Raw genomic sequence first — 23,289 nt, 5'->3', positions numbered from 1 at the left:
GTCTCTCTGCTCTTTGGTGCTGACCAGATAACATCAAATTTTTTCTTTTTTTGTTTTTTCAGCTTTCACCTTTTTACCTTCTGTGGCCAAAAATGATGGTATGAGAGCATTGAGAGTAAGCCAAAACCGTTAGGCTTAACGGCTAAACAATAAACTGAATTTATAAAGCTATTAAGCTCCAGAGGGGAGGCTGCAGATTTAGGTGGTACTTTTATAGAGTCATTAAGCAACTCCTTTCACAGTCACATTGTTTTCACATTTATATTTGATACGTGTATATTGGTTTTAGCCACTTTAAATAAATAATGTCTGTACTGAGACAAAGACAAAAACCAAATTGTGGAATGGATTTGTCAGACTAGCCCCTGTCTGCTCCCTGAACACATAAAAAAGGCAGATTTCACGTGTGAACTCTCATATTTATTCAATAGTTTTCATGGTTCAGTTAAATATAAATTAGTATTTTTGTAGAGGCCGGGGTGACTTGACTAAGAGGCCAGTTTGTTTTATATGCATTTCTCTCTCTCCCTCTCAGACACACACACACACACACACAAGAAATCCGTGGAACCCAGCACTATGATGCAAGTAATACCAAATACATCCCGTCAAGCTGAATTCAGTGGAATTTTCAATGAAATGTTGCACAATACTTTTAGTGTAGTGGTGATGCAAAACAAATTGTGTATTGAGTATTTTACTTTATATGCGCGATACAGGTTCATTTAAATATTAGTCTATAACAGTATGTTTGACTGACACAAGGTTTTGCGAATGTGTTCTGAGGTCGGAAGTGTATCCAGTGTGTTTTGCTGAGCATGAATTCTTGCAACAAAAACCTGCACAGATCACATCACTGATGCAGTAAAACCACATCTTTTGCTGCTTAAGATTGAGCAAATCCACTGAAGAAACTGCTGGTGCACATCTTTTTCTCAAGGGCACTGCTGCTGTGCTTCTTTCCACCATTTACTTTATTGCCTTGTTTTTCCCAAAAGGGATTGAAACAGTCCACTGACAAGACACTTACACCTCTAACTGCTGGGCATCATCTGTCTTTTTCATAAACCTTGTTTGGACCTTATGCAATGACCGTCTTAGCTACATAGGTCAAAACAGAATAACAGAAGTACAGAGCTTGGATTACAAAACACTCAAGAGTACTTCTATTTGACCCCTTGAGTTTTATGATGCATCCAGAAAACTACATCCCTTGATCAGGTAACATTGCAGCTCACATGACAAGCCTGACCAAAGGACTCAGTGAGAGATTTTGTAAACAGGAAGCCGCATTCAGTCAGCTGAACACTGTGGCCCAGGTTTTAAGGTCACAAACTAGAGCCCACTGCTCTGTCCCAGTTTTATCACCTAGTTGTTTTGTTCTTTTTTAAAAATCCTTAAAATTGAATGCTACAGCAATATCGTTTCTGTATTCTCATGTGCTAAATTAAAGAACTTTCAGTTCCTAAAAGAAACTTAGTAAACACCTTTACTTGATGCAGCAGTCAAGGTCTTTCTTTGTGTACTTGTCTCGATGGTTGAAGGTCTGCAGATGGGGTTAATTTTTAAATGAACATAGTTGTGTTGGTGTGTTTGTTCTGTGGGTGTGTTACCTCTTGCTCAGTGGGAGCACAGGAGTTGGCATAGGTAATGAATGGGTGATTCTGTTTTTTTGAACTTGATAAATTTCCTATTTGATTTTAGTTGTAGTTTTTGCCTCTCATAGATGAAGTTGAGGGTGGATTCAACGAGGCTTAAAGTCCACTGCAACTCGAGTGCTTTGCCTGTCTTGGAAGCCAATTATGGTCCAATATGCTCCTTGTGCAAGTGTCATGACTGACGAGTATCATTAATAATCTTAAATGATCCATAATAAAACATAATTCTTTCTCTCTTTCTCTAGAGCAGACAGGCTTTTTTTGTATGCCACCTGATAAACTGGTGGTGTTTGGAATTCTCACTGCAATGCTGGTCATCTCACTATCTTGGAACATTTTTTGCTGTGTTTCAAAATGTTGTTCAGGTAATTATGCTATTTTCTTTTTTAAAAAATCCAGTGAAAGCAAATTAATTTTCTGTATCTGATGGTGAATGTATTTTTCTCCAGGAAAAGGGACATGTCGAGCAAAGAGAAGACAAAGGTATATGGCCTATATTTTTACTGTTCAAAGGAAAATGCAAATTATGTTCCCTTTTTAAAGTGGTAAAACTCATTGCCAAACTGAAAAGTGAAAAAAGTATCTCCTCTCTGTATGTCACTTTTAAGAGAGAGCCCAAGGCACATGGAAGATAATCCTATTTATGGAAATCTTAACTTTCCACAAACAAGTAAGTAAATTGTGTGTGAATAGTATAAAAGCATGTCTATGCCTTAATACTTTTGTGTCTGTTTAGAATGTGATCTTGTTTTCTACAGGCACGGCTTTGTACACAGAAGATGACCGTCCACAATCACTACTTAGCTCCTCATCTTTGAGGGACCATCAAAGAGTCAGTTCTAACCAACAGGTAGAGTCTTTTCACCCTTTTACAAAAACCGAACCCTTTACTGTCGGCCCTCATCATTCTCTACATCTGCTATTGCTCTCTGCAATGCTATTCACATTCATTGATAAACTTTGCAGCAACTCTTTGTCATACTTTGTCATGAAGGACAGCAGACAGTGGCCGTTGCATGGAAAGAAATACAAGCAGCCACATTTAAAAAAAAAAAAAAAGGTTCAGTAGGCCTTTGTAAGTATAGGACAGGAGATGACCATACTAAATTTTTTCACTACAAGCATGTCATACAGTGTTTTGGTTTTTGTTTCTCCTTCCAGTCCAAAACTCAGGACTGCTATGCCAACCTGGCCCTGAAACCCCCCAGGCCTCAGTCTGGCCGCAGCTCTCCACAGATACAGTACTCAGATATAGTTGAGTTTGAGGTGCCACCAGAGTCGGAGAAGGAAGATGTAGGCAACACAGATGCCGTCTCCACCATGTCCGATCTGTATGCTTCTGTGCAAACTCAGAGGACCAAAACAGTCAATACTGTAGACACCGGAGAGGACTATGCCAATCATCTCTGAGAAAAGCACCGTTACTGATGATGACGTGCTGTCAATGATTTTTTTGCAACTTGACTTGCCACCACAGGATGGCACTGTTTGTCATTTAATCCAAAATAACAACACTTTTGTAAGTTGATGACGTGCATGCCATACTTCTCATTTAAACTTAACTCACTGCTACTAGTTTTACCTGAGAATGTTCAGCTTTGGCTCAGTTTTGATGCATTTTTTCAATGGGTTTGCCTGGTTTTGACATGTTTTTACTGAACTGATGTATATGGATTTTTAAAGAGTAAAACTCTGCATACACATCATTCTGCACAGTGAAGACAAACTTCCAAGTAACAATAAGTTAAACACATTTTTGAGTGGAGAGGGACTTTAAAATACATCTCACATGCCCATATAGATCAATGCCCAACCATTCAAAAGTCTGAGGTTCAATTAATGTGACTCACTTCTGATATGTTAATGTTTAATCTCTCAGTAATAATTAAAATAATAATATAAAGTAAACTGTTAGCCATTATCATTATCTTTTTTCAGTGTTTCAGTTGTCAGTGTAAAATGTAATTGATTGTGACATATTAAAAACAACAACAAAACCATGCTCTTGCTTATATGTCTATTTTACACCCTGACTGCACCTCACTCATTGCTTCAACCCATAAAAACAAAATACATTCAATTAGACTTCTTGGAAGAAAGGTCATTTTGGTTTGTACTTTGTATTTTCCATCACCCAACCTTATCTACAATGGCAGTGATAATTGTTCAGAAAGCAGTAATCAATACGGGAGGTAATAAGCTTTTCTAATAATTAATGGCTGTAGTTGCAGGACAGTTGTAAATTCTACAGAACAGAGCCATACATATGGAAAGGGAATGGCACTCCTTTACTTCCTTCTGTAATCAGTATATTGAATATTGTGAGTAGTTTCTAAATCACTGCAAATGCAAAGCACAGATAGTAAAAACACTTTAATATAAAAATTACTAATAAAGAAAAAACACTGCTACAGACATTTTATTTCTTTAGAATATGACTGATGATGAAACTTTCCTGGGTGACATTTGTGTGCCATATTAAGAGGTCACAAATATAAGAAGTGTGAAGACATTGTTACATGTATTTCAAATATGCAAGAAGCACGGCTGTACATAGGTTAGTTCATCTGTTGCTTCACCAATTTAGTTTAACTGAAATATCTCTAGTAAAATGGATTTCCATTGCCACAGGTCAGAGTTTTCACAGTTGTCCAGAAGTTTGTCCCAACGTCCACCTGATGAACTGGCACAAACCACATCAGTGGTTTGGTGACCCCTTCACTTTTCATCTCTTCTCTATTGTCACTGCCAGCATGGCTGTAGATTCTTGTATCTTGACCTCTAAACAGGTCAAAAAAAATCTAATCAGTTGTTGCATGTTAAGAAGGAAAATGTTAGAGCAATGCAAATAAAGAGAGGTAAGAACCTGTGCACCATCAGTCAGTCTGAACTGAAATCTTTGCCAGAGGACATGGTGGCCTATCCTCGTTTCACATAACATGACCACTGCAATCATGTACTTACTAGAGGTAAAATTTATTGATAAAACTGATGAAACTAAATCAGACCAGGGTACTATTATATGTGCTTATTTAGTACCCCAAATCATCTGTAAAGGTGACACACAATTTTCAGAGGGGGAATTTTCCATGAAGAGGAAGAGTGAATGTGAGTTATAAACTTTACAGAGAATTTACAATTTACATAACTGAACAGAACTTTTCATGATTAGATAAGGCTCATTGTTCTTTAACCTTTGAAACAAATACCATGCACAATAACACAGGCAATAACAATCCTGGCTGGACAAACCAACACCTGCTATCTGTTGTTTATTGTTCAATATCTAGACTATAAACATTTTATTGACTTAAACATGTTGGGTTAGGGTTGTTGATTTTAGTAAGGTAAAAATCTTGGTTTCAGCTTTACCATACATTAACTTAAAAAAAAAAAAGAGCTAAAGTGGCACAATTGTTAGATAGATAGGCATAGTTTGTAAATATAGTATGTATAGTAAGAGTAATAGTTTGTAAATCAATAAACTTTCCTTTTGAGGAATCAAGAGTTCGGTATGCCTTGATCGTCAGAAAATTTGGCAGGAGTTGTGACACTGAGCAGGTGTTTATTGGCCAGTGAAATAATAATATTTGCCATACCTGATGTTTCACATTCTTTGTCTGACATGACCAGGACATACTATATTAATAGAGCTGGGCATTAATACCCTTTTGAATGCCCAAGCAGCATTGAGAATTGAGAACTGTCAAATATTAACAGGTGCATGGTCAGATTCTTAGTCCGGTTGGCTTGTTAATTGATAAGATGTTGCCTGATTTGCTGTAAGTCATTTTTTGCTGTTATGTTTTTCTACTCACTGGCCACCATCAGTTAAAGTCTACAATGTTCAGATAAAAATAGCACTCTGTCAGCTTTGGTATTGTGCAACAAAATCACCCAATGTGGGATATGGGTGATTGACATGAAAAAACAGAACACCGTGTAAGTTATACATGCATAGTGAATCTGGTGAAACTGTAATCACAGGGAGATATGACATGTCAAGATGAGGTCTGACATTGAAAACATATGAACGGTAGAAAGTGGAATGGTTTTGCAACATGCATCAAATCATACACATAGGATTATAAACACAGACAGTACCTTAAAAATGCTCATATATTTAATTACAATAATTTAATTACATTACTGTTCAGGTCTCTTATCGCACAGTGTACTATCTAAGGCTACAGGGAACCAATAACCTATCTGAACTTAACAGTACACTCAATGCCCACAGACAGTGAAGCAGCAAGTGTTGCAGTAATCCTCAAGTGTACTGTTTTAAAAAAATCTTATGTTGTTAAAAATGCTTTTCTTCTGCTTCAGTTTTTATTTTTAGATTTGGTGGAGTCTTTAATAATAAAATATGCACTGGAACACACAGGAGATGATCCATATCAAATGTACATTTTATACTTTACCGCTCATAGCTTTTCATTCCAGTGTACTGACTCATACCACAAGGCTAATGATGAGCAATTAATGAGGATGTGTCATGCAGTTACCATAAATTATGAATGAAAATTAAAAATTAAATGAAGCCAGTGGTTTTATTAAATCAGTTTGTGAGGGCATGGTTCAAATATGTTCCTCAGCAAATGTGCTACAACAACAGATGTTATGAATAATACAAAGATTTATTTGTATTTTTAAAAATAATTTATTTCAAACAAAATTAACAACACAGAAGTTTATTTGTATTTTACGTGTCAAAATTCAGACTGAAACTATGTAAGCAGCTTTTTGTGAAGGATTCATGTTTAGGAAACGGCCAGTTCCAATCAGAATCAGAATCAGAATCAGATTTATTGGCCAAGTTTGTACATACAAACTGATTGACTCCGGTTTTTCTTCCTCTCCTGCGGTACAACAACAAAAACAACAACAACAACACACAACCGACGGAACACTAATGGTGCAATGGGACAGTCTGAATGTGTCCCAATATATTCTATCTCTCCATCAGGAATAATAATCGATCACACATTTGCAACACTTGCGAACAAGTGTTAACATCTATAGTTTTATTGACAATAATTAAAAAATGAAATAACTCTTAGTTACAAGAACAATGGCTGTCTGCTAAATGCCTCTGTGTGACACCTCAGACTTTGCTGTCCATAGATTTGATTTGACTTTTTTCATCATTACTTATGGGGGTCTGGAGAGCTCCTGCACTGTCAAAGTCTGACGGTGTGTCAAAGAAAAGCTCATCATCAAAACAGTCCTCATCGGATGGGGAGGCCATGAAGGGCAGCTTCATGACTAAACCAGTGAGCAGCCCACCAACTGTGGATGCTGCAATGGTAGAGAAAATGGCTGCAACCTGGTAGAGAGCTTGTTCCTGAGCGGTACGGCCCAAACCTGGCTTCAACTCAGGAATCAGCTTCTGCAGCTCCAGCAGCTTTGGATCTCCCTCGGGTGGAGCACGGTGGGAGAAGATCTGGTACATGCTGGGCCCGTAGGTTTCCTCACTGGCTAAGAGAATTGCACAGATTCCTGCGGTGGATGATATCAGGCCGGTGAGCCCATGGAGATTGTGGATACCACACTGGTCTTGGATCCTCATGTGTCGGGCTAAAAAGGGAGTCAGGTACTTGTATCCAAAGAAACAGGCAGTACAGCCCATGATGCCCAGGGTGTATGCAGCTGCAGGAGAAATCATCATGTCCACAGAAGCACCAACAGTCACACCACCTGCCAGAGTCACATTCTGAATGTCAGCCATTGTGAGCTTTCCCCTCTTGTTAAACATCGCAGAGAGAGCGAAGGCAGTGATAGTTGATGAGCTTAGACCTATAAAAGTGTGGAGTATTGCTCTGTGTTGATCGTCACCCTTAAAGGTCAGAGCAGAGTTGAATGAAGGCCAGAACACCCAAAGGAACAAGGTTCCCATTACAGACAGGATGTCAGAATGATAACTGGTTATCTCTTTAGCGTGTCCATTATTCAGGCTCGGGCGGTACAGAACAAATGTCACTCCAAGGCCAAAGTAACAGGCAAACAGGTGAATAAGAATAGTGCCTCCTGCATCATTTATTCTAATGTATTTCAATACAGCCCACTCTGTCACAGCAAAGACAGGGACCTCCAGCAAAGCCATAACCAGGAGCTGAACAGGACTGGTCTTTCCAAGCACAGCTCCAAAAGAGATAAGCACCACAGCACAGGCAAACTCTGCGTTCAGGAGGTTGATCACTCCCAGGTGAATTTTACCATCATAGTAGAACTGGAAGAAACCTTGCATCAGGATTGCCCACTGGATTGCAAATGTAGCTGTAAGAAAGTTGAAGACCATGCCACTGAAGCCGTAGAATCGGAAGAAGGCCAGCAGACAACCAAAGCCTATGAAGATCATCACCTGGACGTCTGCAAAGTAGGGATAGTCGCGATACAGGGAGTTCTCCATTGGGTTAGTCTCATTGTTCTGCAGCTTAGCATTGGCATTGTCATCATAAGTGACAAAGGCAGCATAAAGAACCAGAATGACAATCTCCAACACCAGCACAAGTACTGGTAGACGCACCTTCAAACTAGTAGACATGTTCATGATGATGAACAACTCACAGTCCAGAGAGTGGCTCCCCCAGCAGCACCAACACCCCTTTTATGTCTCTATTTTATCAGATAAGAACAGCTAATGACATTGGTTAGAGTGCCTAACCCCAGGACAAAGTTATTTAACACTGCAGCACCATGAGTGAAGGCTGTAGTTGAATCACTCAGATTCCTCAAAATTACTTTCTCTCCTTATCTTATGTTCTTTTTTTCATCTCACTTTTGTCTAAAGTTAAAGTTAAATATCTGAAAGCAGATTTTAAGAGGATGCGATAGGGTAAATAAAAGATTTATAAAGATATTATGAAACAAATACTTGAGAGAATTTGACACAATACAAGTAAAATGAGGGCTGCATACTGGCAGTAAATGCTGTGCCACAAAGCAGTGGTTTAATTTAAATTAAATTTAATTTCAATTTCGTATATATATGGTAAATGATATTGGTATATCTTGGTATAACTGCTGGTCATCAAGATGCCCTATTTTTATTGTTGTCAAGATTGATGGGAGCAAGGGACAGGCGGTATGATAAACTATGTAACTGCACTGAAGAGGCAAGGCATTGCAAATATATATTTGACTGCCACCTTTACAGTGCTTTATATGAGGCAAAGACGATGTGATAAGTAGCTTATGTTAGGCATGAAAAGGAGGCTACTATGAACAAGCCTTTTTCATGAAACACATGAAGACATGACACAGTGGGAAATACACAGGTTTAAATAAGAAAACAATTAATGGCTGAATCCCATTTAGGTGATCTAGTTTAAGGGTCCTTGCATTGTACATGGTGCCTCACTGTCGCTCTGTAAAGTCTTATTGGGACCTGAACATAACAGGGCCATTGTTAATGTTATAAAAATATCTGCTGTGGAAAAAAATGCCTACTGGGAGCACAGAGTTATGCAAATGCATGCTAAATCTGCCAGTCATAATTTTCAAGAGGCGACACTACACTGGGGGATAGCAGCTAAACGTATTTTAGATTTTGTGGATCAGTAGAACTGCAGCCTGCCATCACGTTCATGTTTTCACACTCCAAGACAGTAGAGGCAGCATAGAGCACAGACAGAAAACAGAGAGGGAAAAAAAATAAAACATGACGAGGAAGAGGGACTCAACTACGGTGCTCCCATGGTGCACCGCACTGCCAACGTATGCAAACAGGAACATGGCTACCGGTGTTTAACATCAGCGGTCCATTTTATTTTTTAAAATACACTTTTGTGACAGTGTAACATTTGCTGTGCCTCCACGACAGAAGAAAAAAAAGCCTTCGTAGAGTTTATCAGCGGAGCCGACAGAGCCTCTGAAAACAAAAAGCAGCGTCCTCCTGCTCATCGGTCACACACAGGTAACGGATGAGCTAGCTCCGTCGGCGGCTAACATTAGCATTGTCAGTCAACTACCATTTCGAGTCAATTTTTCAGATTTTGTTGCGATGTCCGTGCCAAAATCGGCTTTTAATCATCGCTTGAAGCGAGACATCACAAAGTCATCATAATGTTTTAGACGTATGTTGTTTTATATTCATTTATCTCGATGTGTGATAGTCTGTAGTGTTTGTTACGAGTCGAGGGGCTTAGACACGACTGCAGGTCTGTGACATTTCAGTGACAGAATTTTATTTAAGAGACAGACGCTATCATGGCCTTATAGCTGTTTAACTAATATTCATATAATTACAGCTATTTGCATGTAAACCTTACTTGAGGAGAATGTTGACTACATGAAACATGATAGATCAAAAACCTAGCTCTTGGGGACAAATGAAATCTGACTTTATCATAACAGATTATCCTCCTAAAATCAATCAGTTTGCCCCCAGAAATCTTCCACAATCGCTAACGCTTCGTTCAAACGAGAAACCGTCTTTGCTCAAGAGGCTTTTCTTTGCCAGTAGATTCCCTCATATTCATTCACCTGTCTGTTAGAATCACTCTGTTCAAATGAAAATCCACATAACAGAGGTAACACAGTGTATTGAAATAATTATGTCATGTGTGGATCTTTAAACCACTGCTGATGAAAAAAAATTCATAACAATCTAGTTCAACAGATTAAGATTTTAAGATTTTTTTTTTTTTTTTTACAATTTTCTCAGATTTCATAGACTCAATTAATCAATGTAAACACAGAGTTTACAGGTTAAGGGCAAAAATGTTCATTTTTTTCTAATCGTCAGTTAATCACATGAAACAATGATGTGTTTGTCTCTCAATACTTTCTGACTTTCCTAACATGTTCTGTCATTCAGCCCTAACCCCATTCATTCTGATAACATAAATGTTATGTTATTTAAACAGGACTTAATTGTCTTTTTTTTAGGGTTTGCTTTCAGCCATTAATTAATACACTATCAATGGTAGCAGGATGGTGTATCTAGGATTGGCTCACACTAAACTACACTGCCTGTGTTCATTGTACTGAAGGAACAGTGCAACAGTGTGTAGATAATATATATAGATTGTCATCAGATGTATCAGAAAGAATAAACACTCATGATTTTGAATTTTTGCTGAAGCAGTTAGGTGGATAACTGCTTAGTTGAACCACTGACAATTTTAATAATCCGTTTATCTATCAATTAATGGTTTAAATAATTTGCAGGTTTATTCTAATTTCTTACATTTTATAGAAGAAACAGATAATTAATCAAAAATAAAAAATCCCTAATCACAAAATATAATGATAAATGGGATTCTTATATCCTTCAGATCATCTACATCAGTAAACAATGATTATTTCTGACCTAGAAAAGTTGGATATATTGTTACATAGAAAGTTTTTAAAATCCTTTGCAATTTGTCAGCTGTGGACTGATGAATATTTAGCTGACTTCCTCTGCTATTCAGTAAGGCTTTATTGTAGCTTTGTGTCACTTACACTGGTTGCAGTTTGCTGCTTTCATCCACTTTCCAGGTGAGACACAGTTAATCTCAGGCAAGTCTGCTGTCCGTGGAGCAGGTCCAGGTTTGTTTTAGATGACACCATCAAAGGAATTTCTCTCTCTGCTGTTCAGCTTGGGACTGGTTCAAATGACCAAATTAAAAACTGACCTCTGTTTTTATATATATATATATATATATATGTGTGTGTGTGTGTGTGTGTGTGTGTGTGTGTATATATATATATGTATATGTATGTATAAAGTAATGTGTCACTTCTATTTTTGGGTGGATTTTCTCTTGAAAAGACTGTCCAGTATTAATTTGTGAGTTCAGTATTTTTGCAATTTTATTGAGTGGCAGCATTTTCTTTTATGATATAGCTTGGTAACATAAAGTTGGGATCAAGAGGATTCTGGTGTATGATTTGTTGTTTGCCTCCCTGGGAAAGTCTATGCTAGGGTGCTGGAGAGGAGGATTCGGCCGATAGTCGAACCTCGGATCCAGGAGGAACAATGCGGTTTTCGTCCTGGTCGTGGAACACTGGACCAGCTCTACACTCTCTATAGGGTGCTTGAGGGTTCATGGGAGTTCTCCCAAGCAGTCCACACGTGTTTTGTGGATCTGGAGAAAGCGTTCGACCGTGTACCTCGTGGCGTCCTGTGGAGGGTGCTCTGGGAGTATGGAGTCCGGGGCCCTCTGCTAAGGGCTGTCAGGTCTCTGTACGACCGGAGCAGGAGCTTGGTTCGCATTGCCGGCAGTAAGTCAGACCTGTTTCCAGTGCATGTTGGACTGCCCTTTGTCACCGGTTCTGTTCATAATTTTTATGGACAGGATTTCTAGGCACAGCCAGGGGCCGGAGGGAGTCCGGTTTGGGGACCACAGGATTTCATCCCTGCTTTTTGCGGATGAAGTTGTCCTGTTGGCTCTGTCAAACCAAGACCTTCAGCATGTACTGGGGCGGTTTGCAGCCGAGTGTGAAGCAGCTGGGATGAGAATCAGCACCTCCAAGTCCGAGGCCATGGTTCTCAACCAGAAAAGGGTGGCTTGCCCTCTCCGGGTTGGAGGAGAGTGCCTTCCTCAAGTGGAGGAGTTTAAGTATCTTGGGGTCTTGTTCACGAGTGGGGGAAGGACGGAGCGTGAGATTGACAGGCGGATCGGTGCAGCTTCCGCAGTAATGCGGTCGATGTACCGGCCCGTCGTGGTGAAGAAGGAGCTGAGCCGAAAGGCGAAGCTCTCAATTTACCGGTCGATCTACGTTCCTACTCTCACCTATGGACATGAGCTTTGGGTCATGACCGAAAGGACAAGATCTCGGATACAAGCGGCCGAGATGAGTTTCCTCCGCAGGGTGGCTGGGCGCTCCCTTAGAGATAGGGTGAGGAGCTCGGTCATCCGGGAGGAGCTTGGAGTGCGGCCGCAGCTCCTCCACATCGAGAGGGGCCAGTTAAGGTGGCTCGGACATCTATTCAGGATGCCCCCTGGACGCCTCCCAAGGGAGGTGTTCCGGGCATGTCTCGCCGGGAGGAGGCCCCGGGGAAGACCTAGGACACGCTGGAGGGACTATGTCTCTCGGCTGGCCTGGGAACGCCTCGGGGATCCCCCGGAAGAGCTGGAGGAAGTGGCCAGGGAGAGGGAAGTCTGGGCGTCTCTGCTTAGACTGCTGCCCCTGCGACCCGGGATAAGCGGCAAATAATGATGATGATGATGATGATTTGTTGTTTTGAACAGTTTTATATGAATATTTTGATAATCTACTTTAATAAATTGGTGGCATAGTTATGAACATCTGCTGCAATTCTCTTTTAGTGTGGGTCAACATGGCAAGTCCAAGGACCAGAAGAGTTCTGAAGGAAGTGAGAACCCAGGATGAGAATAATGTAAGTCAGAGCAACTTATTCCTAGTACAAACAGTGTCACCTCAGCCTTTTTGATTCACATACTGTAGCAGATAGCAGGTGTTTGGGGAGCTTTCGATGTAGCACTTTGCCAAAACCTTTCACAAAATTTCCCTGCTTTCATCCTTGTTCAAATAAATGGTAGGAGTCATTTTAGGTGGAATTTCACTTCTAGTGGACATTTGGTTGGCCTGCATCTTTGGCAGCAGCAGTGGGCAGATGCAGTGTAATGTCTCCTAATCTATAAATAAGTGTACAAAGAAAATATCCTCATGTTTAAACCTCAACTCAAGTAAATGTTTGCATCAAAAATGGGCACTTTGAGATCTATGCTCCCAACAATCTCATTCACTATGAAATGTTTATGTACAATGAGCTCCAAGGTTTTTATGAATGTTTTTCTAACTTGTGGAATAAATGCAGGGTTGGGCTTTTTTTATTTTTTACATAATAATACGTAAAATCATTTTCTTTTCAGCTGTGTTTTGAATGCGGGGCTTTCAACCCTCAGTGGGTTAGTGTGACCTATGGCATCTGGATTTGTCTTGAGTGCTCTGGTAAGCACAGAGGCCTGGGAGTACATCTCAGGTAAGAACCTGGAAACATGCGGTCAGTGACATTATGCATATATTCCCTTTATTGTAATAACTAGTACTCAGAGAAGTCAGGATGCCTGTCATTCTTTACCACTGAACTATGCCAGCCTGAATGTTTAATTTGTCTCTTCTGCCCAGTTTCGTGCGCTCTGTTACCATGGACAAGTGGAAAGATATTGAGCTTGAGAAGATGAAAGCAGGAGGAAATGGAAAATTCCGCTTGTTTCTTGAACTTCAGGATGATTATGATCCCACCTGGACTTTACAGGAGAAATACAACAGCAGAGCTGCTGCACTTTTCAGGGACAAGGTGAGTTGACCCAAAGATCAATGATTGATGTTCAGTTTTCTTACAGAATGAAAACCACAGCTGTATTAATTACCTACACATTTCACATTTAGGATTAAATCCTCATTCTAACTGGTTTTCATAAAACTGTACAGGTGGATTTATGTTCAATTTTGTGGACAAATAATTTTTTTTCTTATTAAGTAACAATTGATGGGATTTTTGTGACGATTCTGGTACAAGATTTTAATTTGTGGTTGTGAATTGAACCAAAGAGGGAACTTGATTTTAAAGTCATACTTGTAAATGTGTATACTCAGTAAATCAATGTAACCCCTCCTTTAATGTGTGGGAATTGTATGTTTAAATACAAAAAAGCTGGTCAAGGAATGGTCCATTGTTGGCTGAGGTTTCTGTTAGACCTCTGGTTTGCTCATATTGTGACTCTTGTTCATCAGAATGTTTCACTCTCTTGTGATCCTGTATGTGACAGGTTGCAACTTTAGCAGAGGGTAAGGAGTGGTCCATCGAGACTTCCTCTGCCAGAAACTGGACATCTCCTCAACCCAAGACAAGCCTTTCATCCTCTCATCGGTAAGAGGGAAGGAAGTTTTAGACATACTGAAGCTGTGTGTTACATCAGATATGGAACAGCCATCAAAGCAGTGAGTTCATGTTTCTGTTATTTAGGTCCGGTGGACCTGGACAGAACTCGGCAAAGTCTAGCGACAAAGCTTTTGAAGACTGGTTGAGCGACGATGTTAACTCTTATCAGAGGTAAGAGTCTCAGGCTCTTGAAATTTATGTCACTCTGTCACTCTTTTGTTGTTTTCTGTAAACAATGTTTTTAAAAAAAAAAAAATATATATATTTTTTAAATTCTTTATCAGTGGAGGGGGTTACAGTGGGAATCAAGAGAATCGGTATGTTGGCTTTGGCAACACAGTGACCCCGGAGAAGAAAGAGGATGACTTCCTGAACAATGCCATGTCTTCTATTTATTCAGTAGGTCACAATATATATCTTTTGGTGAAGTTGTACTTTTGTTGTATTTTTCTTTGTCTGTGACATTTTTTCTCTTCTGGTGTTTTTTTTTTTTTTTTTTTTTTTTTTGGCAGGGTTGGAGCAGTTTCACTGTCGGAGCTAGCAAATTTGCTTCTATTGCTAAAGATAATGTAAGTGTATTTATGCAATAAATACTGTAACATATTTGTGCAGCTAGAATTGAAGTTAGAATTTCTGCGTAAAAATAACAACCCTTATGAAAAAGTAATGGTCATTAATCGTTATTTTTCTTTTTTCCCCCCTGGAACAGACAACTAAACTGGCAAACCAGGCAACTTTAAAGGTAAGACGAATACAGTCATGGCTAAAACATTATAGGCACTAATAATAAAGGTTTTTGTCTGTCAGAATTACCTCTGTCTTATATTGATAACTCTATAATGGGATATTTATTATATTAAGCATTCTCCTCTTGCTTGAGAGTGCTAGTATTCACAAACTCTATGCTATTTTTTTTTATAAATCTCTTAACATATAATGTGAACTTTCAAGTAATAACTTGAAATAACTGTGACTACTTTAATATCTCTTTGCCCTCTCTGGATGTAGTTAAGGGGCTATAAAGCTCCCCCAGAACCGGTAAAGCAGATAATAGGTGCATGGCGCTTTTCCCATTTTTATTTTTTAAAATGCATATTGCCCATGTTCTTTATTTTTTTGTCAGCTCATCAGTTTTACATCAGTAAACCAGACATTTTGAATGTCCTCATGTGCTTCAGCTTGGATATACTAACACAATGCATTGTGTCTGTCCTGGTACCTGTACTTTGAGTTTATGGATAACCTGTGAAAAACAGTTGGTAACTGTATAATGGGACAGAATATATTATGGGATGGGGATTGCCTTTAATTCCTATCCCTAATATAGAAATGTTGTTCACTCACATCCATTGAAAATAGGTTATCCATTCATGCATGATAGTTTTTGTGTTGACTGCAAACAGTACTGTAGAGGTGTAATGGTAATGTAAAAAAAATAAAAAAAATAAGTACACTTCCCTGTAGATTTGAGTTGAACTCACTTACTGTAAGTAACAACATTTAGCAGGTTTGAGTTGGCTTCTGTTTTATTCTTTTTCTGTAAATAAGGCAAGAAGAAAACAATCCTGGGGGGGGGGGGGGGGGGGGCATAAATCTTTTATGCAACATGTTTCTCTGCAGAACCTAGGAGGCAGAGTATGTATGCAGTGTTGCCTCAGCAGAGAAGTTTACACTGATGATGCAAGTGTTTTGAACCATTACACCCTCTAGTGCTTGTTCAGTGTCATGGTAAATGGGAATGATGGGTCACTTTATGCATTTGCAGAACAAGCAGCTCAGTGTCTTGCACTACTGTGAATGTTAAACTGTGTTTTATTTAAGTGAATTCTCCCCTCTGACTTCCAACTAGGCCACAGAGTTAGGACAGACATTAAATGAGAATGTTATCAAACCTACCCAAGAAAAGGTAACATTGATGTTTGAAGTTGTTGATTTGGTGGTGAGATGCAGTGCTTTAGAAAAAAAAAAACAGCTTCAGATGTGAATGTGCTGTTTTCTACACTGCTTGTCTTTTCCAGTTTATCTGCTTTTTGCCAGCTTACACTAAACGACAAAAGCTGTGGTTTCAAAGGTGCAAAAAAAACTATCAACCGTTTGTCTTTCCCAGTCAGTAACTCAACCACGAAATTTCCCGAAGCAGTGCAGCTGTGAACTGTTTATCTGGGAACGGGTGTGAGTCAGTGTGAACTCTCAGCACAGCCACTGCAGAAGGCTTAAAAGAACATTTAAATGTATGTATGTAGCTCAGCTTCAGTGGTCTGTGACAAAAGCTAATATGCCACAGTGCTGGACCTGAGGCATCTAACACTCAGTGAGATATTCTTATTGAGTTTTGTAAACACAAAATGACACAACCTGGAGCTCCTCAGTTGACAATTAATTGCTCACTGGCTTTGCAGATGCAGTGTGTTTGAGCTTTTGCATCAAAATGAGCTTTGCTTTTGACAAATTGCATGACCTAAATAATGTCGCCATCCCTAAAATCATGGTGAGTGTTCTCCACATAAGCGCTTCCCACAAAGCTGCTTTAACTCTTACTGTCAGGTGAGCAGCTCCTGGACGTGTCTTTTAATGAGATCAATTGAGGCCTGTGTAGCTGTAAGAAAACATGCTAATGTTCATTAATCACAATGCGAGATGATAAAATAAAGGTTTACTTTTACTGCATAGTTGTTTACTCTCTAAGTTTGTTTGATGGAAAGGCCAGTGACTGAGAGAGACTGATATTAAACAAAATGCTTTTGTCCTCTAATGTACAGTTGGCATTGGTGATTTAAGTTATCTATAGATTGTGCTTTTGTATCAGTCTTCTAACTCTCTTGCGAAATGGTAGTAGCCTCATTGCTTTTTGAATTTTTCTCTCTTGAGATGAATAACCTTTTGTTGGATTCAAACAAAAAGTTGTTCTTTTCTCATGTTGATTATCAGTGACCTTAACCAAACACATGTAATCACCTTTCTCACAATCAAAAACAAACTGTTGCTCACTACATGTACTGCTTGACAAACATATTTGGATGGAGATTGTTGTTTTTTTTTATCAGTTTTTAATAATTTCCATCAATTGGTTTTGCATTAATCCAGGTGAAAGATGGCAAATTGCTAGATGAAATGACAGTCAGCATCTCTGGGCTGGCAAACAAGGTAGGATGGGCAGACCTCTGCCACGCTGCACAAGTGCAAAACCAGTCTCCCGAGTGAGGAACAGTAGCTCAGGGTTTCTTAGTCGAGATACAGAAAAACTACAGAGGCAGCCCCCCTTAACATTGTAACCCTCCAAGGAGACTGGTTTTGCTGTAATGATGAATGTAAAATGAACAATACTAACTTAATGTAATCTCCCATTTTTCTTGCTGCCATTATTATTCTGGTGGTGAGTACTGTTAGAAAATAAGCATTTGTGAGGAATTTTATTTTTACTTTCTCTTTGTTACTAAAATAGAAATTGCAGCACGGCCTGTTCATTTGTTGTGTACTTAATATTGTTTATTATATTTGAGATCCTTCAGTTATTATTTTTACTACCCTTAGTTTTTGCTTTTGGCTTTAGTTTTCAGATAAAGTAAAATACAATGTATTAGTCATTTATTTCTTAAACAGTCATGATGTCTGAACTGTTGAAATAACCACTGCATAGAAATTTTGTTTACCTAAGTTGACTCTCTTCCGTAGTTTCAGGGAGCTGGTGCAAAATTGACTAACCTCTTCTCGGGGAAACCAGAAGATGGGTACGATATCATTTCATACAATTAAAAAAAAACAAAAAACAAAACAAAAAAAAAACTCCCACATATAATCTTTTGTTGTATATGCTTTAATTTTAGGGAACATAAGCTATTCTTTACGTTTTGACTATGTTCAGGTCTGCTGGAGAAAGCTATCAGAACATGGATGCCACTGAGGGATATCAGGGCAGTTCTAGCCAGCCTGTCTCAAAGGACTTCTGGGAGACCTTTGGCAGCAACAACTCCCTAAAGGCCAAGAAATCTCCCAGCAGTGACAGCTGGACCATCGCAGATAATTCCGCAAAGAAGAGCTCTGACAGTTGGGACAATTGGGGCTCCGAGGCAGCGTCCAACAACAAACACAGCACAGAGGAGAGCTGGGAGGCCTGGGACAACAACTGGGAGAACGCGGATGGTAAGACGAAGAAGAGTCCCACAAAACCTGCTGAGGACACCTGGGATAATGCAGACTGGTAGTAACCTCAAACCCATACATCTCACCTGTTTCCCTTTTTCTGGCCGTTTCCCTCCCTCTCTCTCTTCTTGTTCATCTCTCTGGCACTTTCTGGGAAAGAGCTGCGTTCGCTTAGTTCCTGTCAGTCCATTCAAAAATATATTTATTATAAACCCAAGAAACAGTGAATGAAGGTTAGGTTGAGCTCATTATTAAATAAATATTCTTTAAAAAAATACAATTATATTGACTTGCAGTCGTGTATATTAATGTAAATAACCTCAATCACAAGGGAATTACGATGAATCAGTGTGTAGATATGATCATAAATTTACAGCCTGGACTCCCCAAATATAATACTCTTAATGGCGAACAAGTTAGTGTTCATACTGTATTATGGGTTTAATGATGCTGGTTTTCAATTCACCACATAAAAATGAAGCATGAGATAGAAAATCTGACTTTGTAAATAGAAATCCTTGTACAGTATGACTGACTAAACACTAATCACATTAATTTCTGTGTTCAGTCAAATAGACATCCTCAGCCCCTAGATCTTTTGCACATTTTGTGTTTGTACATTTAATTTTGGAAAATAAATGCTATATCAGATTAAAGGAACAAATAATACACTAACAAATTGGCTACCTTCAATCAGAATCTGTGTGGATATGTCAGTTTTAAATGAAGTAACCTAACATTTAACGTGTTAAGGCTTAATGACTTTCATATTATATTTGTTTTTTTTTCTTTTTATTAAAATGTGCAAACAGTCAAGGGGTTTAATCAATTTATCATGTTACTAAGACCAGAAAATTCTACAACAGGATACTTAGAGGTAGCTTTAGTGTAAATGGGTGTATCACACTGGTGTCATACAGACAAGCTGATTTAAAACATTTTAGGTTATATTTTACATCACTTACATTTTTATCAAAATGGTTGAATTTAATTTCAGACAGATGACAGAAACTCATTTTGATTGGTTGATCCAATATTGTGATTTTACTTTCACTTTTTTCCACCTTCACTGTCACTGTAATTTCCATTCAGATGCTTTCACAGCAAAGGTCTTTGGTGACAGATAATTTATTCTTCGAAGCTCATCCCAAAAATCGTATTATACTTTATGCTGCAACATTTTGCAAATCATCACATAGTTCTTTTTTACTTCAGAGCTGAAATTAGGAGGGGGATTTTTAACATATTATGCTTTCTATTTGTCCAGCTGATGCTCAGAAACTGTATGAAATGGCTCATATTGTGAAAGAAACTTGTTGGACATCAGCAGCTGTTTCATACGTCATTTTTCAATTTTATTTTAAAGACACATGTTTGGGTGTTTTAAATAATTGGTGTCTAAAGATTATATATAGTTTATTGTAGGTGATTTCACATAAATGGTGATCATTGCAGGGTTATATGCTGTATGTACTACTACATGCAAGTTGTGTTTTAATAACTGGACACAGATGGGAACTGTAGACAGTAGATTGTTGTCTGCATGGTTTTGTAACTGCTGAACCTGTGAGCCTGTAACCTGTGACCCCAGCTGAACTGACAGGTCATTGTAAATTTCATCTCATGTGACGCAACTCTGTGTGAACTTTTCTCCACATTCGTGTCAAGTATCATTGCACCTTGGTCGTTAAGCATTGTGAGGATTTGGTGTCACAGATATCTTTACACTTGTATTAACATCTGAACTGTGGAGTCATATTAATGAGGCTCATTATACGCTGGATGCTCAGATGGTAATAGTTCTCAAAACGCTTGTTATGAATTAATTAAATCAACCTAGTGCATCCCTCAGTCCCAAGTCAGATAATAGGGCAACTGCTCTTACAGTGTTCATCGTAAATGCAAATGCTCATGAAAAGCTCATTGTTTTAACAAGTAGGAATGTAATCAGTGTGAAATTGAATATGACGCCTGTTCGTCTGGTCATCTTAAAATTTAAATGAGCTGTTGAGGTTTAGAACAAGGCCAATTTTGCAGCAACTAACTTCCCCGTGTGGCCTTTAATTCATTATAACATAGTGTTGCAGCTTTATCCCACTATTAACAAATGTAAAACTGAAATTGTTTGGACATGTAATAACCTGCAGATGCTCAGTCTCCATGAGTGATGCAAAGTTTCAACAGAGTTCTGGCTTTTGTCTAAATTTGTCTAAATTGGTTTGAATTTAGACAATAGAGCCTGAAGTTAATGACTAATATCAGAAGACATCTTAACATGCTTAGTTTGCATTTAATTTTTTGAGGCTCGGTGTGTGTGATCATTGGCCAGTGGTCCGCAGTAAACAGCTGCTCACAGAGCCATGTGTCAGTGCAATATAGCTGCTGGATTTTTGTTTGTTATTAGGGTGTTATAACATCTTGCTGTACTTCTATATGCGGTTCTCATTGGTAAAAAATACATTTTACTGTCACAGATTTTGACTAGTGAAGGATAACTCCTGGGAACTTTCCATACCCATTTCCTACCTCTAAGAAGTCTTCAGTTTACTGATAAGTATCCAGTAGTTGTCATGTTTGTTTTGTTTTGTTTTGTTTTGTTTTTTTTTTTCTTTTAGCATGATTTTGATGTAGACCTTATTATAGCAGGCTTGGTCTGCTGTTACTCATTTTGTCTTTGGTAAAGCAGGTGTGTAACAGCAAAGCAGCTAAGATCGGTCTACAGTGTTGTGTTTTTTTTTGTTGTTTTTTTTGTTGTTTTTTTCAGCGACGATGTAAAAAAAGCAGATCACTCCTGAAACGTTTGTGTTGCTTAACCTCTGCAGTCACGTCCTCATGTGTGGTCATGTGTTAAATGCCTTAAAAAGCTGTGTTTGCTTTCTGTTGATACTAACGTCATGTTTGCTTGTGTGTCTTTGATACAGTGAGGTGTACATGTCAGTAAATCACCATCTAAGATAATGTCAAATTATACAATGTTATCCTCAAATTTATCTTCTTATTACTGAAACTTTGTCAGTTTTGTATTTTTCTTTTTTTTATTTTATAATGATATGACATGAAACATATACATTGCCAGAAAATAAATAAAAGACTTTGTGCTGTGATATCTCACAGTCAAAAGAAAGGGAAACAATTGAACAGTTGCTTCTCTGAAATCTATAAAAGAGCTTGTAGTTCTGAAATACTTTAGTTTTACTTTTGGTAAAGGACCTTATGGGGGATACTGGTACACTTGATTCATGGTAAAATTGCAGAATGTGTTATTGAATGAAATACATCCAGTAGGTATTGATAGAAGGTGATGATTTTTTTTAAAAACAAACCTTTGTGTATATTTTGTATTTCTTGCCACATAATCTGAATCTAATTCTAAACTTTAGTTTCCCAGAGCTACAGTTTAGCTCAGTGTCTGTGCCTGTCCAACATTTGAGATTGGGTATGTCCATGTTTGTTGATGAAACTGTTATGTCAGAAATACTATTTTTGATGTCATGCATGAGATGTAACGTGGAGCTAAATACATTCAGCTGTTTCTGATTTTCAAAAGTTGTTTCCTCAGTGAACTGAAACGCAGTTGTTTGCTTGCCCCTTCACGTTTCACCAGCAGCCATCATTCGAGGTTAGCCAGTGTTACATACTCAGTTGAAGCTGTGGATATTTTTCCTGTACACATGGTTTCTGTGTTAAATAAAAATGTATTGTATTGTGAATGCTATTGGTTTTTAATTTTTAATTTTTTTACTTATTGTCTGCGTAATGCTGGATCTAGTGTTATTTCTTGCCTGTCTTGGAGAGAAAATTGCTTCTTTTGATCAGCTGATAATGTGAATCCTTTTCTTACAATAGATGCAGTTTTTCTGAGGCTGTGAATGAACATCACAAGTATACGGCTTTCATGCAGGAAAATGGATCCATGTCCGTCACTGCTGAACCTTGTGAGTATTGTGCAACAAGCTTACATGGATGCTGAATAGTCCCATTTCTGTTTATTACATTGCATACATTAGAAGTTCATGAGATAACATGATAAATATTTGATGTTACTAACAATGGGATTGATAACTATAATTTCTTTAAATAATTGCATTGCCAGTGGGAAGATCAACTGATCAATATGAAGCTTTGGCCTGTGTTTACCTCTTCACAGTAGTGTAAATGCAAGAATAATGTTTTCGGTATTGGCCACAACAAACATAATTATTACATATTATTATCAGTGCATGGGACAAAAGATTACCAAGCCTTCCGTAGGCTTCAAAGTACAGAACAGCATTTGTGGATGTGGTTGGAGTCTTTTTTTTCCAGTTTGCCTAATCTACAGCTGTGAATTTTTGTGTCATAACATAAAACTACCAGAGAGAAAACGTGTGGATCATTAAATACTGAGCAAAATTAACCATGCCAGGATCTGACAAACATATGGGCCACGTAGTTAAGTTATAATCTCAGATTCATTTTGTCTTTTGTTTGGCCTTGAAACCACTTAGGAAGAAAAGTGAAATGTAATTACATTAGGGGAAAATAGAAAGCGGAAAATTGAAACTGATATATAATTCATGGGTACCCATATCCTCTCGGTACTGTAGGAGGCTGCACTGGAGGAAGATGTCAGTTTGAGTGTGCACAAATGATAGAGATGAGGGGTTTGCC

The 23,289-nt window shown here is 38.4% G+C and overlaps 2 protein-coding genes across 5 annotated transcripts; one reads left to right on the top strand and one right to left on the bottom strand.

Moving 5' to 3' along the window:
• Positions 1–6,765: 6,765 nt before the first annotated feature.
• On the bottom strand, positions 6,766–8,211 carry LOC121179484 (ammonium transporter Rh type B-like). The gene has a single exon (XM_041034372.1). The coding sequence runs from the start codon at positions 8,209–8,211 to the stop codon at positions 6,766–6,768; it is 1,446 nt and encodes a 481-aa protein (XP_040890306.1).
• Positions 8,212–9,386: 1,175 nt separating this feature from the next.
• Positions 9,387–22,346, top strand: arfgap1 (ADP-ribosylation factor GTPase activating protein 1). 4 transcript variants are annotated; one of them, XM_041033904.1, is made up of 14 exons: positions 9,387–9,576; positions 11,562–11,870; positions 12,920–12,990; positions 13,487–13,596; positions 13,743–13,914; positions 14,387–14,487; positions 14,584–14,670; positions 14,784–14,898; positions 15,012–15,068; positions 15,209–15,241; positions 16,349–16,405; positions 17,584–17,643; positions 18,172–18,227; positions 18,362–22,346. In XM_041033904.1, coding segments are annotated over exons 2-14 (1,260 nt in total). In that variant the 5' UTR covers positions 9,387–9,576; positions 11,562–11,869; the 3' UTR covers positions 18,702–22,346. The 4 variants fall into 4 exon arrangements, with proteins under 4 accessions (XP_040889838.1, XP_040889840.1, XP_040889839.1 ...); XM_041033906.1 differs by lacking the exon at positions 11,562–11,870; XM_041033905.1 differs by lacking the exon at positions 11,562–11,870 and having other exon boundaries at positions 12,909–12,990.
• Positions 22,347–23,289: the final 943 nt, after the last annotated feature.

The sequence above is a fragment of the Toxotes jaculatrix genome, chromosome 3 (genome assembly GCF_017976425.1).
Source record: "Toxotes jaculatrix isolate fToxJac2 chromosome 3, fToxJac2.pri, whole genome shotgun sequence".
Lineage (NCBI taxonomy): Eukaryota > Metazoa > Chordata > Actinopteri > Toxotidae > Toxotes > Toxotes jaculatrix.
The sequence above is the reverse complement of the archived record's forward strand: the minus strand, read 5'-3'. Positions and strand labels throughout refer to the sequence as shown.

Excerpts from the sequence above, each read along its gene's own strand:
- arfgap1 (XM_041033903.1), top strand. The coding sequence starts at position 12,892 with ATGAACATCTGCTGCAATTCTCTTTTAGTGTGGGTCAACATGGCAAGT. Across the intron at positions 13,915-14,386 it reads CTGCACTTTTCAGGGACAAG|GTTGCAACTTTAGCAGAGGG; the intron begins GTGAGTTGACCC and ends TGTATGTGACAG. Across the intron at positions 15,242-16,348 it reads CAAACCAGGCAACTTTAAAG|GCCACAGAGTTAGGACAGAC; the intron begins GTAAGACGAATA and ends ACTTCCAACTAG.
- LOC121179484 (XM_041034372.1), bottom strand. The coding sequence starts at position 8,211 with ATGAACATGTCTACTAGTTTGAAGGTGCGTCTACCAGTACTTGTGCTG.